Source organism: Colletotrichum tamarilloi (genome assembly GCF_030869305.1).
Source record: "Colletotrichum tamarilloi strain Tom-12 chromosome Unknown Scaffold_13.1, whole genome shotgun sequence".
In the NCBI taxonomy this organism is placed as follows: domain Eukaryota; kingdom Fungi; phylum Ascomycota; class Sordariomycetes; order Glomerellales; family Glomerellaceae; genus Colletotrichum; species Colletotrichum tamarilloi.
The window spans coordinates 128,807-146,414 of NW_026849396.1; the positions used below are offsets into that span (position 1 = coordinate 128,807).

At 35.8% G+C, this 17,608-nt stretch overlaps 3 protein-coding genes across 3 annotated transcripts; all 3 read right to left on the reverse strand.

The window, feature by feature from the left end:
- CTAM01_05145 (uncharacterized protein) lies at positions 1 to 1,949 on the reverse strand (the record flags this gene model as incomplete). The annotated part of the gene is made up of 3 exons (XM_060521175.1): positions 1 to 1,323; positions 1,400 to 1,714; positions 1,929 to 1,949. 3 exons carry the CDS (start codon positions 1,947 to 1,949, stop codon positions 1 to 3), a joined length of 1,659 nt encoding a protein of 552 aa, XP_060383981.1.
- Positions 1,950 to 11,537: 9,588 nt separating this feature from the next.
- CTAM01_05146 (uncharacterized protein) lies at positions 11,538 to 12,618 on the reverse strand (the record flags this gene model as incomplete). The annotated part of the gene is made up of 4 exons (XM_060521176.1): positions 11,538 to 11,746; positions 11,797 to 11,864; positions 11,916 to 12,412; positions 12,469 to 12,618. The coding sequence occupies 4 exons, from the start codon at positions 12,616 to 12,618 to the stop codon at positions 11,538 to 11,540; spliced, it is 924 nt and encodes a 307-aa protein (XP_060383982.1).
- Positions 12,619 to 13,665: 1,047 nt separating this feature from the next.
- CTAM01_05147 (uncharacterized protein) lies at positions 13,666 to 17,424 on the reverse strand (the record flags this gene model as incomplete). Its single annotated transcript, XM_060521177.1, has 2 exons — positions 13,666 to 16,994; positions 17,052 to 17,424. 2 exons carry the CDS (start codon positions 17,422 to 17,424, stop codon positions 13,666 to 13,668), a joined length of 3,702 nt encoding a protein of 1,233 aa, XP_060383983.1.
- Positions 17,425 to 17,608: the final 184 nt, after the last annotated feature.

The window sequence follows — 17,608 nt, forward strand, 5'->3', positions numbered from 1 at the left end:
TCAGATAGATTCCTTCGAATCCATTCCGAAGCGTCGAAATTCCTCCTCAATCAGGGCCCAGCTTTCCTTTCTCAAAAACCCCTGAACCCAGTAATTTCCAGATTCGTCCTTGCCATATATCATAAAAGCGTCACGAGTTTTGTCATCCGTGTTCATGGTGGTGCCCCAGAACATGACTGGTCTGACATGATCTTGCGCCGCATCCGCCGCAGAGTTCCCCACCACCCCAGTGCAGGGCTTGTGTTCGCCAACGTCGCCCGAGGCAGCAGAGCTGATATCGGCGGCATCCAAGAATTTTGCCTTGGTCCAGTTGGAGCAGGCAATCACTCGGGAATCCCACCGCGCAAACAGGGGCATTGTACCCAGAGCTGCAAACCAGTTACGTGCGAGACGCAGGAGACTTCGGGTCTGCATGTCGCTGGTCTGCTCTGCGATGGCTTGGCGCAGATGTTGAGCAACCTGTGCCGTCGTGGCGTTGGCAGCCTCCTGTCTGGATAGAACAGTCGTTGCTGGAAGGATCAGATTTTGCAGGTATGGGCCCTCGGGCGCAAACGTATTCTCCAAACGCCGGCGGATATCGAATACGTTGCATATCACTGCACTGCACCTCTTCCATGGTCGTGACGACATGACAAGGCGAGAACCCCAAGCTGTGATGAGATCCCCATCGCTGACGAAGGGAACCACTCCACCATGTGTTTCCTTCAATTCTTGCTCGACTCCTTGGCGCAGATGCCTCAGATAGTTGGCGGGCAGATAGATGTGTCGAGCCTGCACGGTTCGGCGAGTCGCGATATCCCATACATATCTGGCAATGAAGGACACCAAAGCAACGCCACGAGTTTGCTTACTTTCTAAAGCGAACTCTCTTTGCGAGACTTCCTTATCGTGGTCTGTTCCTGCGCTGTCAAGCACATCTCGATAAGTGCCCTGAAGAGGCTTGACCAGATAGCTTTTGCCCACTATGATATTGGACCATGCTTTGAGCAGCTCTGATATACCCATGGCATCGGCGAGCGAATGTGGATAGGTGAGTCCTACTAGTGTAGCGTCTGCGAAAGATGTGACATGAAGACATAGCAAGGGCTCATCACTCCTCAAGTAATGGTTGGTGTTCTTTCGCAGATCAACAGGCGCAGCGAAAGACTTGAAGGCTGGACTACCTTCTTGTAAAGATGGTGTAGATCCTGTTGCTTTGGGCAGCCTCGAAGCAAGGGGATGGGAGTCGATGTTGGTGTTGAGGTGGTCGACGTGGGAAAATCTCACGGCAGGGCGTGTCTCGGTGAAAACGCGTGGTACATGGATCTCGAGTTTTCCTTCACTCTGTACGATTTCACGATGGCAGTCAGTACCGGCAAGTAAACGGGTTCTTGATATCAGAATGAACATCATGACTTACATTGGCTCGTAGACGGCCGCCAACTTTACGCCATCCAGGCGTATGCACAAGTTGGAGTAGACTTTCGTGAAGCTTTCTAGCGTCGAGGACGCTGTCATAGCGAAAGGTATAGTTGAAAACGATTTTACGAATAATAGCCGCCTGATCTATGAAGTGAATGGGCAGAACTTCATCTTCGTATAGAAGACATTCGTCTTTTGCCGATTCGAGATCACTCTCTGTCGTGAACTTTTCGTAGTTGCGCATTTCAAAGAGAAACCCCTGAAGGCTTTTGAACACAATTTTTTCAAAGAGACAAGGAGTTTGATAGCCAGTCTAGGTAAAGACAAGTTTTAGTGAAGGAATAGGTTGATTTGCGATGCCCGGTGTCTCTGTAAGTTGACTACCAGGCGAGAATGCTCTTTAATTTATATGTTTTCCATCGAGCAGATTAATGTCCGCCATCTTCCATCCTCGGCGCGGGCTGGCTCTGGGGGCCAATCCTTCTGTCTTGATGTTGCCTCTTTTCGAGGTCATACGGCCATTTCACAGCCATGTATCTTGACGCCATTTTGGGCAATGTCAGCCAGCCCAGTAGGGCTGATACATGTCAACTTTTGAGAAACCTCCAAACCAACAAGATACAAAAGTGACGAGAAGGAACATTTGGGTGTGGCGGAGAGACTCCTTATTGGTGTTCCTACGAACGAAGTTACCGGCTCGATGCATCCAAAAGAGAAGGGATTCCACTTTGGGAATGTGTCCGGTGTGAGTCTTGTCAAGTCGCCCCGCCCCCCAATCGTAAGACGACACAGCCTTGTTCCGCGCCGCATCCGTCGCTCATTGGTCTCGCCAATAGTCTCACAGAATTGAGAGTGACTGCCTGGAACCTCCGGTCTTAGCTGGATTTAAGAAGGGTAATGGCATGCCTAATAGTCTTCATACCGTATGACGAATTACTATGCACTCTAATTTTTTATGTGTTGGCGACCTTTTCCGGCTTTACTAGCTGTCGTGATAGCTTCAACTATCCATAGCCTTACCGCACGTCACGTGACCTCGGTTATATAATCACCGAGGCCTACTTTACTTATACCCTCTATATTAAAACGAGCTTCGAGCCTATTTCTTATTTTTAATAAATAACCGTTCTTTTTATATATATTAATACCCCTATAATAATTTTATAATAATTATAAGCTTAGCTTTAATTTAAACCCCTATATTTTTATTAAAAAATTACTTTTTAAGGATTATAGTTTATTATATTCTTTTTTATAATATTATTTAACCCTTATTATAGTTATTAAGCTTAATTCTAAACGAACTAATATTTTTTAAAAAGATTATTAATATTTTTAAATAAAAACTTAATTATTAACGAGATTAGTTAAAGTAGTACCTCGCTTTATAAATTAAAGCTTAGTTAAAAGATATTTAGGACTTTTTAAACTTAAATAATTATACTTTTTTATTAAATCCGTTTTTTTTTATAAAGTTTATTTTTTTAATTAAGGAATATATTAAAATATAAAATACTACTTAAGATTAAGTATATAAAACGGCCTTAACTAAATATTAATAAAAACTTAAAGAGTTTATTTAATAATAAACTAAATAGCTAGAAAGCGAGACTATAATTAAACCCTTAATTAGAAACGATTAAATTAAGTAATTAATTACTTTAATAAAACTAAAGGCTATAATAGTAAACTAAGTACGTTTTATTAAGGAATATGCCTCTTTTATTTAATAAACTATATTTAAAACAATCTTTTATTTTTAAAAAAAAAATTATATAAATTAATAAATCGCTAAATATTTTTTATAATTACTTAAGAAATTTTAAAAGATATAAAAAAAGAACTTATTAATTTTTTAAACTACTCTTTTTATATTATAATTCGGGTTTTTAAGTAAAAGTACGTACTAAGTAACTTTAGTTTATTTATAATTATAAAAAAGGAATTTAACGTAGTTATAAATAGGGCGAACTCTAGTATTAGCTTATTAACTTAGATTAAAAACTTCTTCTTAGCCTATTATTAAATAATATAGCTTAAGCTATTTAAAATTTAAAATACCCTCGCTTTAAAAGCTTTTTTTTATATAACCGCACGTTACTTTATTTTAAACTAATTTAACTTAGAGCTTATTAATATTATTAAACTAAAATAAAAAGGGGAAACTATTTTTAATATAAAATATTATATTAAAATTTTTAATAACTTATTATATAAAAAAGTAGTATATAATAAAAATCGTAAATAAACCTTTATAATATTCGTAATATTAATAAGTTACTTAGATTTTTTTAAATAGAACGAAGTAACTCTTAACTTATTTATTAATTACTTTTATAAGGGGTCCTATTATTAAAAGTTAATAAATTATATAAAAATAGAGCTTATTTTAATAAGTAAAACGAAGTAAAAATATATTTAGCTAAGTAGTAACGAGGCTTAAAAAATAATTTCTTATTTAAATTAAAAAAAGTATACCGACTTTTATACTAACTTCGCTTAAAAGGGCTAGATCTATATAAAACCCCTTTTTAAATAAAATAATAATAACTAAGGTCGATTTAAAAAAATAATTAAAATTAATAAGCTAAGTAATAAAAAGAACTCTAAGGGGACCTACTCCTTAAATATTATAATTATAATTATTAATATTAGTCTATTCCCTAAGCTAAGTATAGAAAGTAATAAGAATAATAATCTTATTATTTTTTCTATTCTTTTTATTAGCCTATATTTTCTTTTTAAAAATACGGTTATAAATAATTATAATACTATTTACTTTATTAATAACTAATTACTTTTAAAGCTAGATTCTATTTAATAAAATAATAGCTTAGAGAATATAAATTTTAAAACGGTATTTTATTTTATTATTATTAGGGGAACGAGGATTATATAGAATGTTTTTATAAAACTAAAGGGGCCTAGGATAAAGTACTTTACCCTTTATAATATCGGTTTTATTAAAAACTTTTATATAAATATTATATTAAAAGCTCTTTTTTAAAAAACGGGTATTTAGTACTTAGGTTTTAATTATACCCTTCGGTTTAGTAATAAATTTAGGAACGTTACTATTAAATAGTTTAAAAAAAAAGTTAATTTAATCTTTTTAAAATATAAACCCTATTTATCCTATTCTCTACTTAAAAATTAGTTTTTACTCGTTAATATAATTTTAGTACGTAGTATATAGCGCTTACGTTCTTTATATTAATTAAAGAATAACTAATTAAATATAGCCTAGTTCTAATATTTTAAATTTAAATATCTCGCGCTAATAGTATTTAAAAAGCTCGTCCTAGTTACTTAAAAAGTAAAAATTAAAGGACTAAGCTATTTAAAATACTAATATTATATAACTACTTATATAAAATAGGTTATTTTATAATATACTTTAAAACAAAGAATAACCCGACCCTATTATAAAATCTTATAAGACCTCTTTAACTACTTACTAGCTTATAAATAAAATAAATAACTAATATTAATTAAAAACGAATATTTAGGTAAGATTTTTATCTTTTTACGAGTTATAAAAACTTAAAATATAATATTTAAGGTCTTATATTTTTTTAAATAATAAGTACGTATATAAAAAAGCATAGTTATTTATAAAATTTAATAAGACGTAGAACGTATAGTAATTATAATTAATAATAAAACTCGTTTTTAAATATAAGTACGGGAGTTAAGAATAGATTTAAAAACTACTCCTCTATATATAAAAGAACTAAATAGAAAAAGGGAACGAGCTAACTAAGAAATTATTAATAAAGCAATTAATATAATATCGGTAGCTAACTTATTAAATAAACTCTAAATAGAAGCTATATTAACTATAGCTTACTTATATAATATTAGCCCTAAGTAACGTACTAACTAGCTATTATTAGTTTAAACTAAAGAAATCTAATTTACTTATTATTTTAAATAATAATAACTAATAAATATACTAAAGTTCGCTTATAATCTATGTCCTTATTAAGAATAAACGTATATATATAGCTATAGAGCGTACTTTTTTAAAAAGGATTATAAAAAAAGAATTAATAAAAGACGCTTTAAAATAAAATAAAAAAAATATATTAAGTACTTCGTAAGTTACGTAATGAATACTTATAACTTATATAAAATCTAGATCCCCTTATTTTTAAAAATTATTATTACTTAAAATATAACGTTTAATAAAATAGCTTTTTATTTAAAAAATAATACTAAAACCGTAATTCGTTTACCTAAGTTAAGGGCCGTAATAAATAAGATTTAATAACTATTTATAATAATCAAACTTAAGTTTTAATTACTTAGAATTATAAATAAAAAAGAGGTTATATTAATTAATAATAAAAAATAACTATTACTATTTATATTTATTTTATAAAAAGTAAATAAGGCTATAAATAAGCCTAGTTCGTTTTTAAATAAATAAGGTAGGTAACTATTTATTCCCGAACTAACCCTAAATTTTAAAAGTTTAGAATTAAAAACGAACCTTACTTAGCTAACTAAGTTAATAAGCGAGGTTATAAAAGAAGTTAATTTTTTTATTAAAAAAATTAAAAACGTAATATATATATAAATAAAAATCCCCCTGACGGAGTAATCCGCCGGGGCCGTACCGTGTATTACGTATTAGGGAAAATTGGGTATATTGCGCTCTATACCTAATTACTAATTAAAATAGCTCCTAACTTTCCGCCGCTTTTAGCTGCCTATAGGGTAAGCTTTACCCACTCTAACGCGCATAGGACCTCCTAGTACTAGCCCGCGTAGGTAGCTAGGTCTAGTATAATCTATTCTTTTATATAGGTATTATTATTACCTAGGGGGTCCTATAGGAGCTGTCTAAGGCGCCGGCTTATTACCCTGACCCTGTATACCTCCGGCCCGTTTATTATAATTATTATAGCTAGGCCGGCGTTGATATATTAGATCTTAGTATCCGTACTGGCCTGGCTATTTATAGTGCTTATGATATTGCCTAGCTGAATTCCGTACCCTCGGAAGGTATTTTATTACTTTTTGGGCGTGCTTATGTTAGTTACGATAGCTATAGCGTTGAGCTAGCCGAAGAGGGCGCCTAGCCCGAGAGGGGTAGACTTATTGACGGGTATTTTTAGGTTCTTATCGAGGTGGTATTTTAACTAGCTAACTTTTTAACTAGTTGTTTAACTAGCTATTTAGGTAGTGGTTTGTGTATTGATGGGTTTGTTTAGTGGATTTATTTAGTGGATTTGTTTAGTAGATTTGTTTAGTGGATTTGTTTAGTGGATTTGTTTAGTTTGAATGGAGCTTTGGGCGATGTTAGAAGCGATGAGGATAGAAAGAATTTTTATAAGCTTTAGTATGGTAAAAGAGTAGTAGATATTAGCCTATTTAGCCCTTTCTCTGGAAACCTCTATGTTACTATTAAAGTTTAGAACCTCTATGGTTAAGGAAGGCCGCCTCTAACTATTGCGGCCAACTATTGTGGCTAATTATTGTGGCTAATTATTACGGCCGACCTCTACTGTCGATTTTTTTAGCCGGCGCTGCTATGTGAAGGGTAGCTTACTTATCCCGAATTGAATAGCGGTTTTTATATCGAAATTATTATATTGCGTTAAGCGCGTGCTTAGGATATATTATACGTATTATATAGTTAAAAAGTGTACTATATTATGTGATTTCTTTTGAAAGCGTGATCCTGTTAAGGTCGATCTTTTGTGCTTATAAAGCCGGAAAAAAAACTACTATATATAAATAAAAATAGAGACTTTTTAAAGCTCTTATAAAAAGGATCCTTTTACTTAATTAGACCTTAATAAACCCTTTTAATAAGCGAGCTTATATTAAAAAATAAAAGTAATAAATAACTTAATTAATAATTTTAATATAATTAATATATATAGCTAAGAAGAGGATGGGTATATTAAATAAAGCTAGAAGTTAAAAAACTATTCCTTAAAAATATTTATTTAAAACTTAAGTTAATAAGAGCGATTTAAATAATACGCTTTTTATATTTAAATAAAAAGAAATTAGGACTCCTTTTTTAATACGTATATACTTAATTAATAAAAAGTAGTTAATAAAATAACTTAAGAATATTAAACGCTATATTACTATGTTTATATTATAATTAGTAAAACGAAGTACGTTTTACTAATTGCGGTTTAATTTAACCGAATTTATATAAATAAATTAATTACCCTTTTAAAGAAATAAAAGGATATTTTTAAAATATTAGAACTTTTAAAAAGTTAATTTATAAAAATAGTATAGTTAAAAATTTAAAAACTAAAAAAAATAAATACTTAAAAAGTAGTTAATAAGGCGTCGGTTATTTCTAAATTAATACCCTTTAAATAAGTATTTAATTATAAACTTAATAATAATAATTACCTCGATCGCTATAAAGTAAGAATCTATATTAAAAAAGATTTTTAAAAATAATATTTTTTAAAAAAGACCTATATAGCGACGCTAGTTATTAAAACGTTTAAAATAGTTATAACTATTATTACTTAATTTAATTTAAAAATTTATTAATATAATATTATAAATACCTTTTTAAACGTAATTAAGAAGCTAAATAACCCCTTTATTATTTATAAGCTTTTAAATAGTTTTTATAAATTAAGAATATATATAAAACTCGAGCGGGCCTTATATAGCGCCTATAACGCTTTATTATTATAATATAAAAAATTAACGTTAATTTTTAAAAGTTTAAGTCTCTTATTTATAAATAAGGACTTATATTTATTTTAAAACTTTATTAAAAGGGTCCTAGTTCTTTTTTATATAAATAATATCCTCGTTTTTTATTATAAAAACTACGTTTACGAGGCTAATTAGGTAACTAAAGAACTTAAAAAAAAGTATAAAATAAAAAACTAAGGGCTAGTTTTATAGTATTTTAGAATAAGGGTCGTTTATAATTAACTAAGTTAAAAAATCTACCTAGTTTATAATTAGTATTTTAAAAGGGTAACTAAGAAGTTCGATCTTACTAACTTTACTACTCCTATAACTTTATTACTAATAATCCTAATTAAAAAGAACTTAGAAATTATATTCCTAAACGAAACTAAGTTTTTTTAAAAAAAGGTCGGTTTAATATTATATATAATAATTATAATTTAGCTTAACGTCGCTTTTATATACGCTTTACTCTCTTAGTTCTTAATAAACCTATTTCGTTAGTATTATTTTATTATAAATTAAGTTATATAATACCTTTTCTATATATAATACTTAGTAATATACTTTAGGATCTCGGGGAGTAACTAAGTACTATTAATCATAAGTAACGTTTTGTTTATAAATAATAAAGAGACTTAAAAATTTTCGTAAAGTTTTATAATCTCTTTTTTTAATAGCCTCGTTTAATAAAAAATAGCTCGTTAGAATATAATAACTACGTTAATTCTAAAGGCTAAATTATTAAGCTTAGAATATATAGCTAAGGAAATACTCGCTCTTAAATACCTTTTTAAAGATATTTTACTTAAGCTAAGTAATATATAAAAAGTATATTATAATAATTATTAAATAATTAAACTTATAATAGAAAAAAGGGAACGTATTTTAACTTACTTATATTATATTAATATTTAAAATATATAGTTATAATAAGAGTACTTAAGAGGCTTATTTTAAGTAGTTTATATATTAATAAATAAGATATTAGCTAACGGTTTTATAAAAAACTTTTTTAAAGCGAAGTTTAAGTATTTTATATTATTTTTAAATATAAGAGATATATAAAAAATAATTATACTAAATAAGGGGATATTTAAAAAGTAATAAAACGGCCTAGGGGGCCCGGTTTTTAATTAAAAAACGTAGTTTATAGCTAAAGAATATAAAGTTATTTTAATAACTTTATTAAGTTACTTAAAAGAGGCTATTTACTTAAAAAAATAAGTACGAATTTATTTAAAAAGGATTTAAACGCGGGCTATATACTTAGAGAAATATATAAATTAATAAAAGTATCGATTTTAATTCGGATATTATTTATTTTTATAAGCGAAGTAGTTAATATTATTACGTTTTTAATAAGTTTTTTTAATAACGCTTTTAATATAAAAAAAGCGCTTATAAATACTTCTTTTATTAAGGCTTTATTTATATAAACCCCCTTACCCTTATTCTTATTTAAAAAACCGTTATATTTAAGGGCCTTATATAACGCCGCCGTTATATAAATTAAGAACTATATATTAAATTATAAATAATAAATAAAACGAGGATAGCTAAGAACTTATTTTATAAAATATAAGTAGTTTTATATTTATAATCGTAATTATTACTACTTATTTTATTAATACCTACTTAAAATATAAGAACTTTATACTTAGGTCCTATATATACTTTTTAAGAATAGGAATATAACCCGTTTTTTTATAAGTTTAGTAGCGTTAATATTTATTATTAATATACGAACTTAGGAAGTACGTACTATCCGAATAGCTACTAAGGGCGCTCTTAATATATTTAAAATATTCGTAACTAAATAAAAAAAGTAAAAATACTAACTCGTATTAAACCTTAATATTAAAAATAGTATTAAAAAGGTCTATTATTAAGAATTAGTTTTATAAATAATAATAAATAAAAAAATATTATATATATAGTCAATTACTTTATATTTTTTAGGGGGAGGTAAAAGAGGGGGCTATAAACTTATTTTATTATTTTAATTTTTTTAAAAAAAGTTTTTTTTTTTTTTTTATTTAAAAAGAGGCGAGAGAGGGGGTTATAAACCCTTTTTATTTATACTATTTTTTTAAAAAATAAGGACTTTTTTTTAATTTTTAAAAAGGAGCGAGAGAGGGAGTTATAAACTCTTTTTACCTCTATTACCCTTTTAAATAACTCGTTTAGTTATAAAGCCGTTACTTATTAAATAAAATAATTAAATTAATATTAAATAAATAAGGCCGTATTACTAATTAAAAAATAAAATAAGGGAATATTATTTACCCTTTATAAGCTTATTATTAGAGCTAGGGGAGCTATTACTCTTTTTTAAAGCCGTAATTTTATACTTATATTTTTTAACCTCTCGTATTACAGTAGTACGAGCGTAGTTTTTAATTATTTATTTTAATAATATTTAAATAAAAATAATATTATTAATAAAAATCTTTTTTTAATAATACGTATGTATAAGAACGTAAGTATAGAAATAAAAAATAAAAGTATATACATATAATAATAATATAAGTATAAATTAAAGAGGGAAAAAAAGTTAATATTATAAGTAGTAATAAGAAATTTATATATTTATTACCCTTAACCTATAAGTTAATTATTTAATTAATAAGAGGCCGTTTCTTAGTTATACTTTTTATTAATAATATAGCTTTAAAATTATTTATAATAACGAATATAAAAGTTAATTTATAGCTAATTTACCCTTTATTTATAACTTTATATATAGACTAATTTACTTTATAATTCTTTTTATAAATAAATTTTTATATATTAATATTTAGTTTCCCGCTTTTAATAAACCTTTTTATAATAATATAAATAATTAAGCGCGCTTTTTTTAAATATATATTTATTTAGGGGGGTATATTATAATAGCTTTAACTATTTATAGCCTTATTATACGTTACGTAACCTTAGTTATATAATTACCGAGGCCTATTTCGCTTATACTCTCTATATTAGAGCGAGCTTCGAGCCTATTTCTTATTTTTAATAGATAACCGTTCTCTTTATATACGTCGATACCCCTATAGTGACTCTACGACACTAGCTCAAGACAGGAATCGACCAAGTAATTATATCAAGACAGATTCTTAAATAAGAGCCTTGCAAGAGCAGGCTACACCGGAGTTCGCTGTCTCATTTCTCTAGACCAATGCAATGCTATTGGGGAGGGGAAAAGTCCAACCAGAGTAGAGTGCATGTCTCTCTCACACGCTTTGAGACAGGAAGGTTATGAACTATTGCATTATTAAGACCATGATAACATTCATCGTTATCGAGAAGCTAATGACCGTCTTGTTTGGGTCTGCATCCTGTTTCTAGGCGTGGTAGTCAAAGAGCATTCTGCCAGAGAACACTGCCCAATGACTTTCGGTTGCCAGCCCTTTTCTTGACCTTCGACATCCTATGTGCGTTTCTTCGATTTAAATTTTCCTTGTTTCCATCTCGTAGTCGTCTACCCTCGACTCGTGAGTAATTGGCTTTGTGAGCATGACAGTGTCGTCGCCAGCGTAGGACTCAAAGCCCTTGATATTATACTTGGCGGCAAGCGGGCCGAGTTCGATCAATCCGGCAATGATGATACCAATGCTGACCTCGATGGCGGACCAGTTGAATACGGGTGCAGCATCGACTGTACTGTTGTTAGCATTCGGAACCCAGAGTGGAGTTATCAACACATACGAAGCTGGTCGCTTGACCCCTTGAGTTTGACCAGTGCCACGAGGCGGATGATGTTTGCGATTGTCGCGCTAGTATTCCTATTAGCAAAGGCCTTCCAATCACCTTGAAATAGAACTTACAGGATTCCCAAGCCGAAGATGCCGTAAATGCACATTTTCAGTCTTGAGTTCAGGCCGCGACCTCTCATCATGATCCATGGCGAAACCATCAAAAGACCATCCAGGGTCGCCGTCACGATAGACAGCGCATATCCCATGTAGAGCTGACCCGTGAGAGGCAGGCAGTGCCCCTTTGCGTTCGCATCCAGTAATCTCCATGCGAAATCAATCGGCTGGCACTGGACCAACAAGTAGATGATGAAAGCAAGGCTGATGGCCACGTCCAGGCCAATCGATACCCAGAACAGAGAAGTCAGGATCCTCGAGCGCGATAGTCGAATGAAGGTCAAAGCAATGCTTCCTTTCATCGCGGAGGTGAGTACCACGTAAATGATTTCCAAGAAAAAGAGTACTTTGAGAGAACTGGCGATTCCGGGGAGCGTCGCCTGGAGAATGCTGCCGCCAATTCCACCCTGAACACCTAGGACCAAGAGAGCGTAAAGAGCCGCAAAGGCGGCCTGCAAGCATAGAATTAGATAAAGCGAATGCATACACCGCGAATTGGGTTACGAACCAGAGCTGTAAGTAGTAGGTAGTCGTTGGGTCGGACATGCTTCGTGATGAAGATCCGAGTATACAGACGTAGACCGACGAAGAAGGTGTTAAGAAACATCAATATCGCCCCCACCACGATCATGACCATGCCCTGTTCAGCGATCGCCATCTTGACGGTAGTGAGTAGACGCTCCGGTGATAAGTGGCGCGAGTGACTTGACGAGTTCGGTGTTGTGGCCAGCACGCAAAAATATCTGGCTTCCAGAACTGACCGGATTACTCCCGATGTAATATTACCGACGTGAAGGGTAAAATTTGTAGAAGTAATCGTAAAGTCGGTGCATTCGCGACGATGTAAAGGGTCAAATATCCAACCGGGATACTTTGGGATTGCAGTTTCTGACATGAAGACACGCCGACAAATACAAATCACCGCTGCAGCACAGATCAAGGATCTGGCACACAGAAGGTCCCCTACTTGAGGATGTAATTGGGGCTGAATAGTATTCGTATTAGAGTGTCGGGGCTCGCATGGTTTCGTGTGGTGTTTCAAAACCTGTAGAAATGAGAAACCAGTAAGCTTTCAATTGACGTCCGACCGAGGCTGACACAAGCTAGATGGGAGGCCGACAGCAGCAGTTCCCTGCTAGAAACTGATCAAACTGAGTAATCCATCCGCAGTCAGGGTAAAGATGGGATGAAAAAAGTGCTGAGATACGAAAACCCGATACCGAAGACAGCAGCAGTATGTGTGACCCGGTGCCGTGCTGCCGAAGGGGTTGATCCGTTCGCATTGATCGCCGGTGACAGGCACGGCACGGTGATGGGAGGCGACGACAATCAACCACAAGAAACATTGGCCCAATCTGCTTAAGGACCTTGGAGAATTCAAAACATATCATATCACGAGTCACTGTTGACTGGAGGACTGGACTGCTGAGACGTGCTCTTATAATGCCATGATATTTTCTTCAGGGGCCGTCTGAAATTCTGAATACTTAAAAGCTCGAATAAGTCTTCACTCTTTTCTTTTGTAAGCCTTCCGCGCCTTTGAAGAATGCGATACCGACATACCCTGGATTACGGTGCTGAATATGACGATTTGTCAACCTCCAAGGTACTAAGATGAAGTTCCCTACATGCCTGCAAACTGGCTACTGACAGACGAAGATCTTTTCAGAATTCTGGCCCGTTTTCATTTAACCAACTAAAGCCTTCATATTGTGTCTCTGATGCCCTTACCCCCGTGCAAATACACGAACTCTTCATCACCCAGTACTCCAACAGTGAAATGCCTAGTTTGACCTTGGGTTCTTTGAAACCAGCCCATTCTGAAGCTCAAATCATCCACACGACTGTAGAGGTCGCCCTTGGACAGTAAATGAACACTCTGTGGTAGGTGACTTGGTGCATTTGAGCCCTGAAGCAGGTTGACCATGGACGCCATGCTATGGAAACCATCTGGCGCCAACCCTTTCACTTCCATATCGAACAACCGCGGGATTCCACTAAGATGCCTCGTAGCGGCGGAGAGTACTGCCATTATGTTACAAAGAGCCACTAAGCCCAGTACCGCCATCAAGATATATGTGATAGTGGGGTTCTGGACTAAACGTCGTCTGCTTCTGTCTACAATGATTGCTTCAAGCAATGGGAGACCATTAGCAGGTGGAGGGCGATTTCTGGAATTTTCAGTGACGCCAAAGCGATTCTCTAAGTTGGCGAGTTGGGCACCAATGAACCCCAAGTTGTGTTTCAGGCCATCGAGAACGTTGGATTCCTGGCTAGCATCTCCCAATGCGCTCAGTGGTAGTTGGCCGTATGGCTCTATCAAGACTGTGAATTGCCTTTCCATTGAACCAGCGAGCGGGTCGTTGAGGCTAACAGTGGGGAATGCGTCACCCGCTTGGAAGTTGATGAACTGATAATCGAAGTGAGGAACGTCAAATGGAGGGTCCCAGAATTTCGTAGTTGATAGATCGGGTTCCGGCGGCTTTTCGGGGTCGAGAATGTATATGCCGTCCGACTCCATGGATAATGAGACCTTGGTACTCGTCTCGACCCACGTGTAGTTACATCTCCAGATGGAGAGATGGTCAAGGTCGTTTCTTTCTTTGTTGAACTCTCCCCAAACGTAAGTTTGAAATCGAAATGGGGAGTATATGTAATCAGGAGCGCTCATATTCAAGCCAAGTTTACAAAGGCCGTTGATGGAATACGTGTTTCCTGGTGATTCAAGGATGTCCGAAAAGTATGAGCGGCCTAGTCTGTTCGTAGCGCTGCTCATAGAGATGATTCCCAGAAGCTTCGCTCGATTTCCATTAGGACAATCAAACGACTCGACCATAAGGACCTCGAAGAACTTGTCCTCCTCGGTGTAGTTCCTGAATGTGATGTTGTAGGTGCTGGCGGGCAACTGGACGCAGGTAGGGGCCAATTTGGCAGCCGGGACGCTGAGCTGGATAGAAACATTCGGAGAAACCTCTGTTCCTTGCAGTCCGTCAAGAACCGGGAAAACGAGATCATCGTAGGTGTTCCGTGGGTATGTCAAGGCTCCATCACCCTTACGCAGGACAAGGCTGCTCAATGAGTCTCGCGTTGCTGCGAAGGACCCGGCATTTTTCAACGTCATCTGACGTGATCCAAACCATGTTGTCTGCCGTAGCTGGACGTTCGTAGAGCTAGGCACTGGGTCTACGGTGAACATAACCGAAGCAAGAGTTGTCAGAAATGCGCAGAGGAAGGTAAGCAACTGTGACAGGGTGACAGCCCAAACACACTTTCGGACCGACCAGTATAATGCCCTTAGACCCATCATGTCGAGGTATGACATATCCAGAAGTCGTGCGCTACACGGTCGCAGAGAAAGGCTTGAAAGTGTTGCCAAACCTCGATATGCGAAGTCGCAGCAGCCGACATACAGAGCAACACAAAGCATTACCAGTGCTGGAACAGATGTCCACAGCAGATGCAAATAACCATCGGCATTTATAGAGGCAAGCCCTTCTTGTGTTTTCGATACACTTAAAGTGTAGTACAGCCCACCGATGATAGCAAGAACCAGGACAGAGATCGGCACACGTGTCCATGTCCTCAGTACCAAGGGAGTGAATTCACAAGAGCTCCACTCATTGTCGAGACTACGCGACTGAGAAGCCATGATGTTGTTCGACAGATCCATATTGTCGCGGAAGAAAAGCATGCTTCCGAGAATTGTAGCAGGGTCTCTGTGCCATACTGACATCCTCTTTCGGTAGCGAAGCAGGACTATTACGGTCAAAACAGCAAGCAGGAAGAATAGCGCTGTCATCGACAGCGAGACCCACTGGTTGACTGTCAGCCTTTCGATGGTGGCGATTGTTGTTCCAGTTGTTTGGGAATCGCTTTCTTCTCGCAGACGATAGTGGCCGATCAAAGGGCCCAAGATACTGCTCGTGTTCATGACCGCGTCGTACAGAACATCATTAGTGAATAGTGATGGATCAGTGTCATTGTTCGTTCCCTTTCCGTTGAACTGGAAACCTGTAATGATCGGCCCAAAGATCGTACCGGTCCCTGAGCCAGCCCATAGACCAACTGTTTCAGGGATGGAGCTCCCCAACAATGACCAGAGGTCCGCGTTGACTGTTCTTCTGGACCCGCCCGGTATGACCGTCATATTCGGGCTCACACCATCGTCAACTATCTCCACTGGGGTTGTCCAGGCCGTCGAGGAGCACAAAATCGCCGCAAAATTAAGAACATCAGGGTGAGATGTATTCTTTGCTGACGGTCCAATGCGAGTTGCGTAGTACAAAGACTGGTTGTGTTGTTGTGGAAGGTTTGAGCACGGCTTTGGCTCATTAAGGAGGTTGTTGACATTCCAACTGCTCTGTAATGTCGTCTCGTTCGGGCTGGAATTGATCCACATCATTCGATCGGTGGTGACTGGGACAGACTGATCACAGCCCTCGAACAAAAGACTGGCGTTGAAGGCGTAATAGCTCCTGGCGGGGCCTGTTTCCTTGAGGTCCGTATGCGAGTACTTACTAAGTTTCAGACATTTCATCTCTGCAAAGTACCCATCGACAGTAACTGTAATCGGTTCCGTTTCTGTTCCCCGCCCGGAGCCCTGACGAAACGAGAACGTCTGGTAGGCCCCTTCCTTTGTGACCCCGAATGGTAGCTTCATCTCGAAATTCTGCAGGGCCTTTGCAATGTAGTATGCACTAGTCTCTCTGTTGGACATCGCTGGAGTACTGATATTGAACGAGTCGAGCACACGAACATCAACGGGTTGTTTAGCCTGAAAGCTGACCAGGCTGTACAAACTAGGGGCAAGAATAATCTGGATCTTGATGAAAAGAGACACAACAGCGATGATGAAGACAAGGAAGTGTCTTCTCCGCAAGGATTGATAAAGAATCGAAGGCGACAGCATTGCTGTGTAGTCGAGAGAGTACCCGTCTCTGCCCATCGATGGGTTGTCGCGGTAAGCGATCCAAGGCATATAGCGAATGGCTTGTAACTCGACTCTTGACCAGAAAATAGACAACAGAGTGAGGACTTGATTTATTGAATGTCAGCCTATCTTGACACAAAGTCTTCACAGTTTTCGCTTACTTGCTGTTGGGCCAAATCGCCAGAGGTAAACGAGGCTCTGCCGTGTGGTGACCAGACCACTATTCTGCTGGGAGAATTGAAACATGACAATGAGAGAGACGCCGAAGAGGAGGAACAAAGCGGCGAACGCCAACAATGTCCCTGACCGAAGCCATGTTGGACACCATGCTGCTGTGTGATTGGTAGTGTCGTCTGCGCTTCTGTCCTCGCCGCTAACGGATTTTTTCGCTAGGAAGCTATCAAGCTCTACATCCCGTTGAAGAAGTGGATGCGTTCCAACGATGAAAGCGTTCTTGTTGTTCTCCGTAAAATCATCATCGAACAGACTACGGGTATTTGTCGAAGACCGCGAATACTCCGACCTAGGCGCCATGTTGGGAGTAGTGGGGCTTAAGGTGCTGCCATGAAATAAACGGGTGCGAAAGCGTTCTTCTCCAAGAAGTTTCTCTATTTTTCAAGTTGAACGAAGCTCAAGGTGTGACATTATACTGTCAAGAGCGGCGGAGCCTGATTGAGGCAAGCAAGATCAGATTTTCGGTAATCGCCTGTTACAGTCG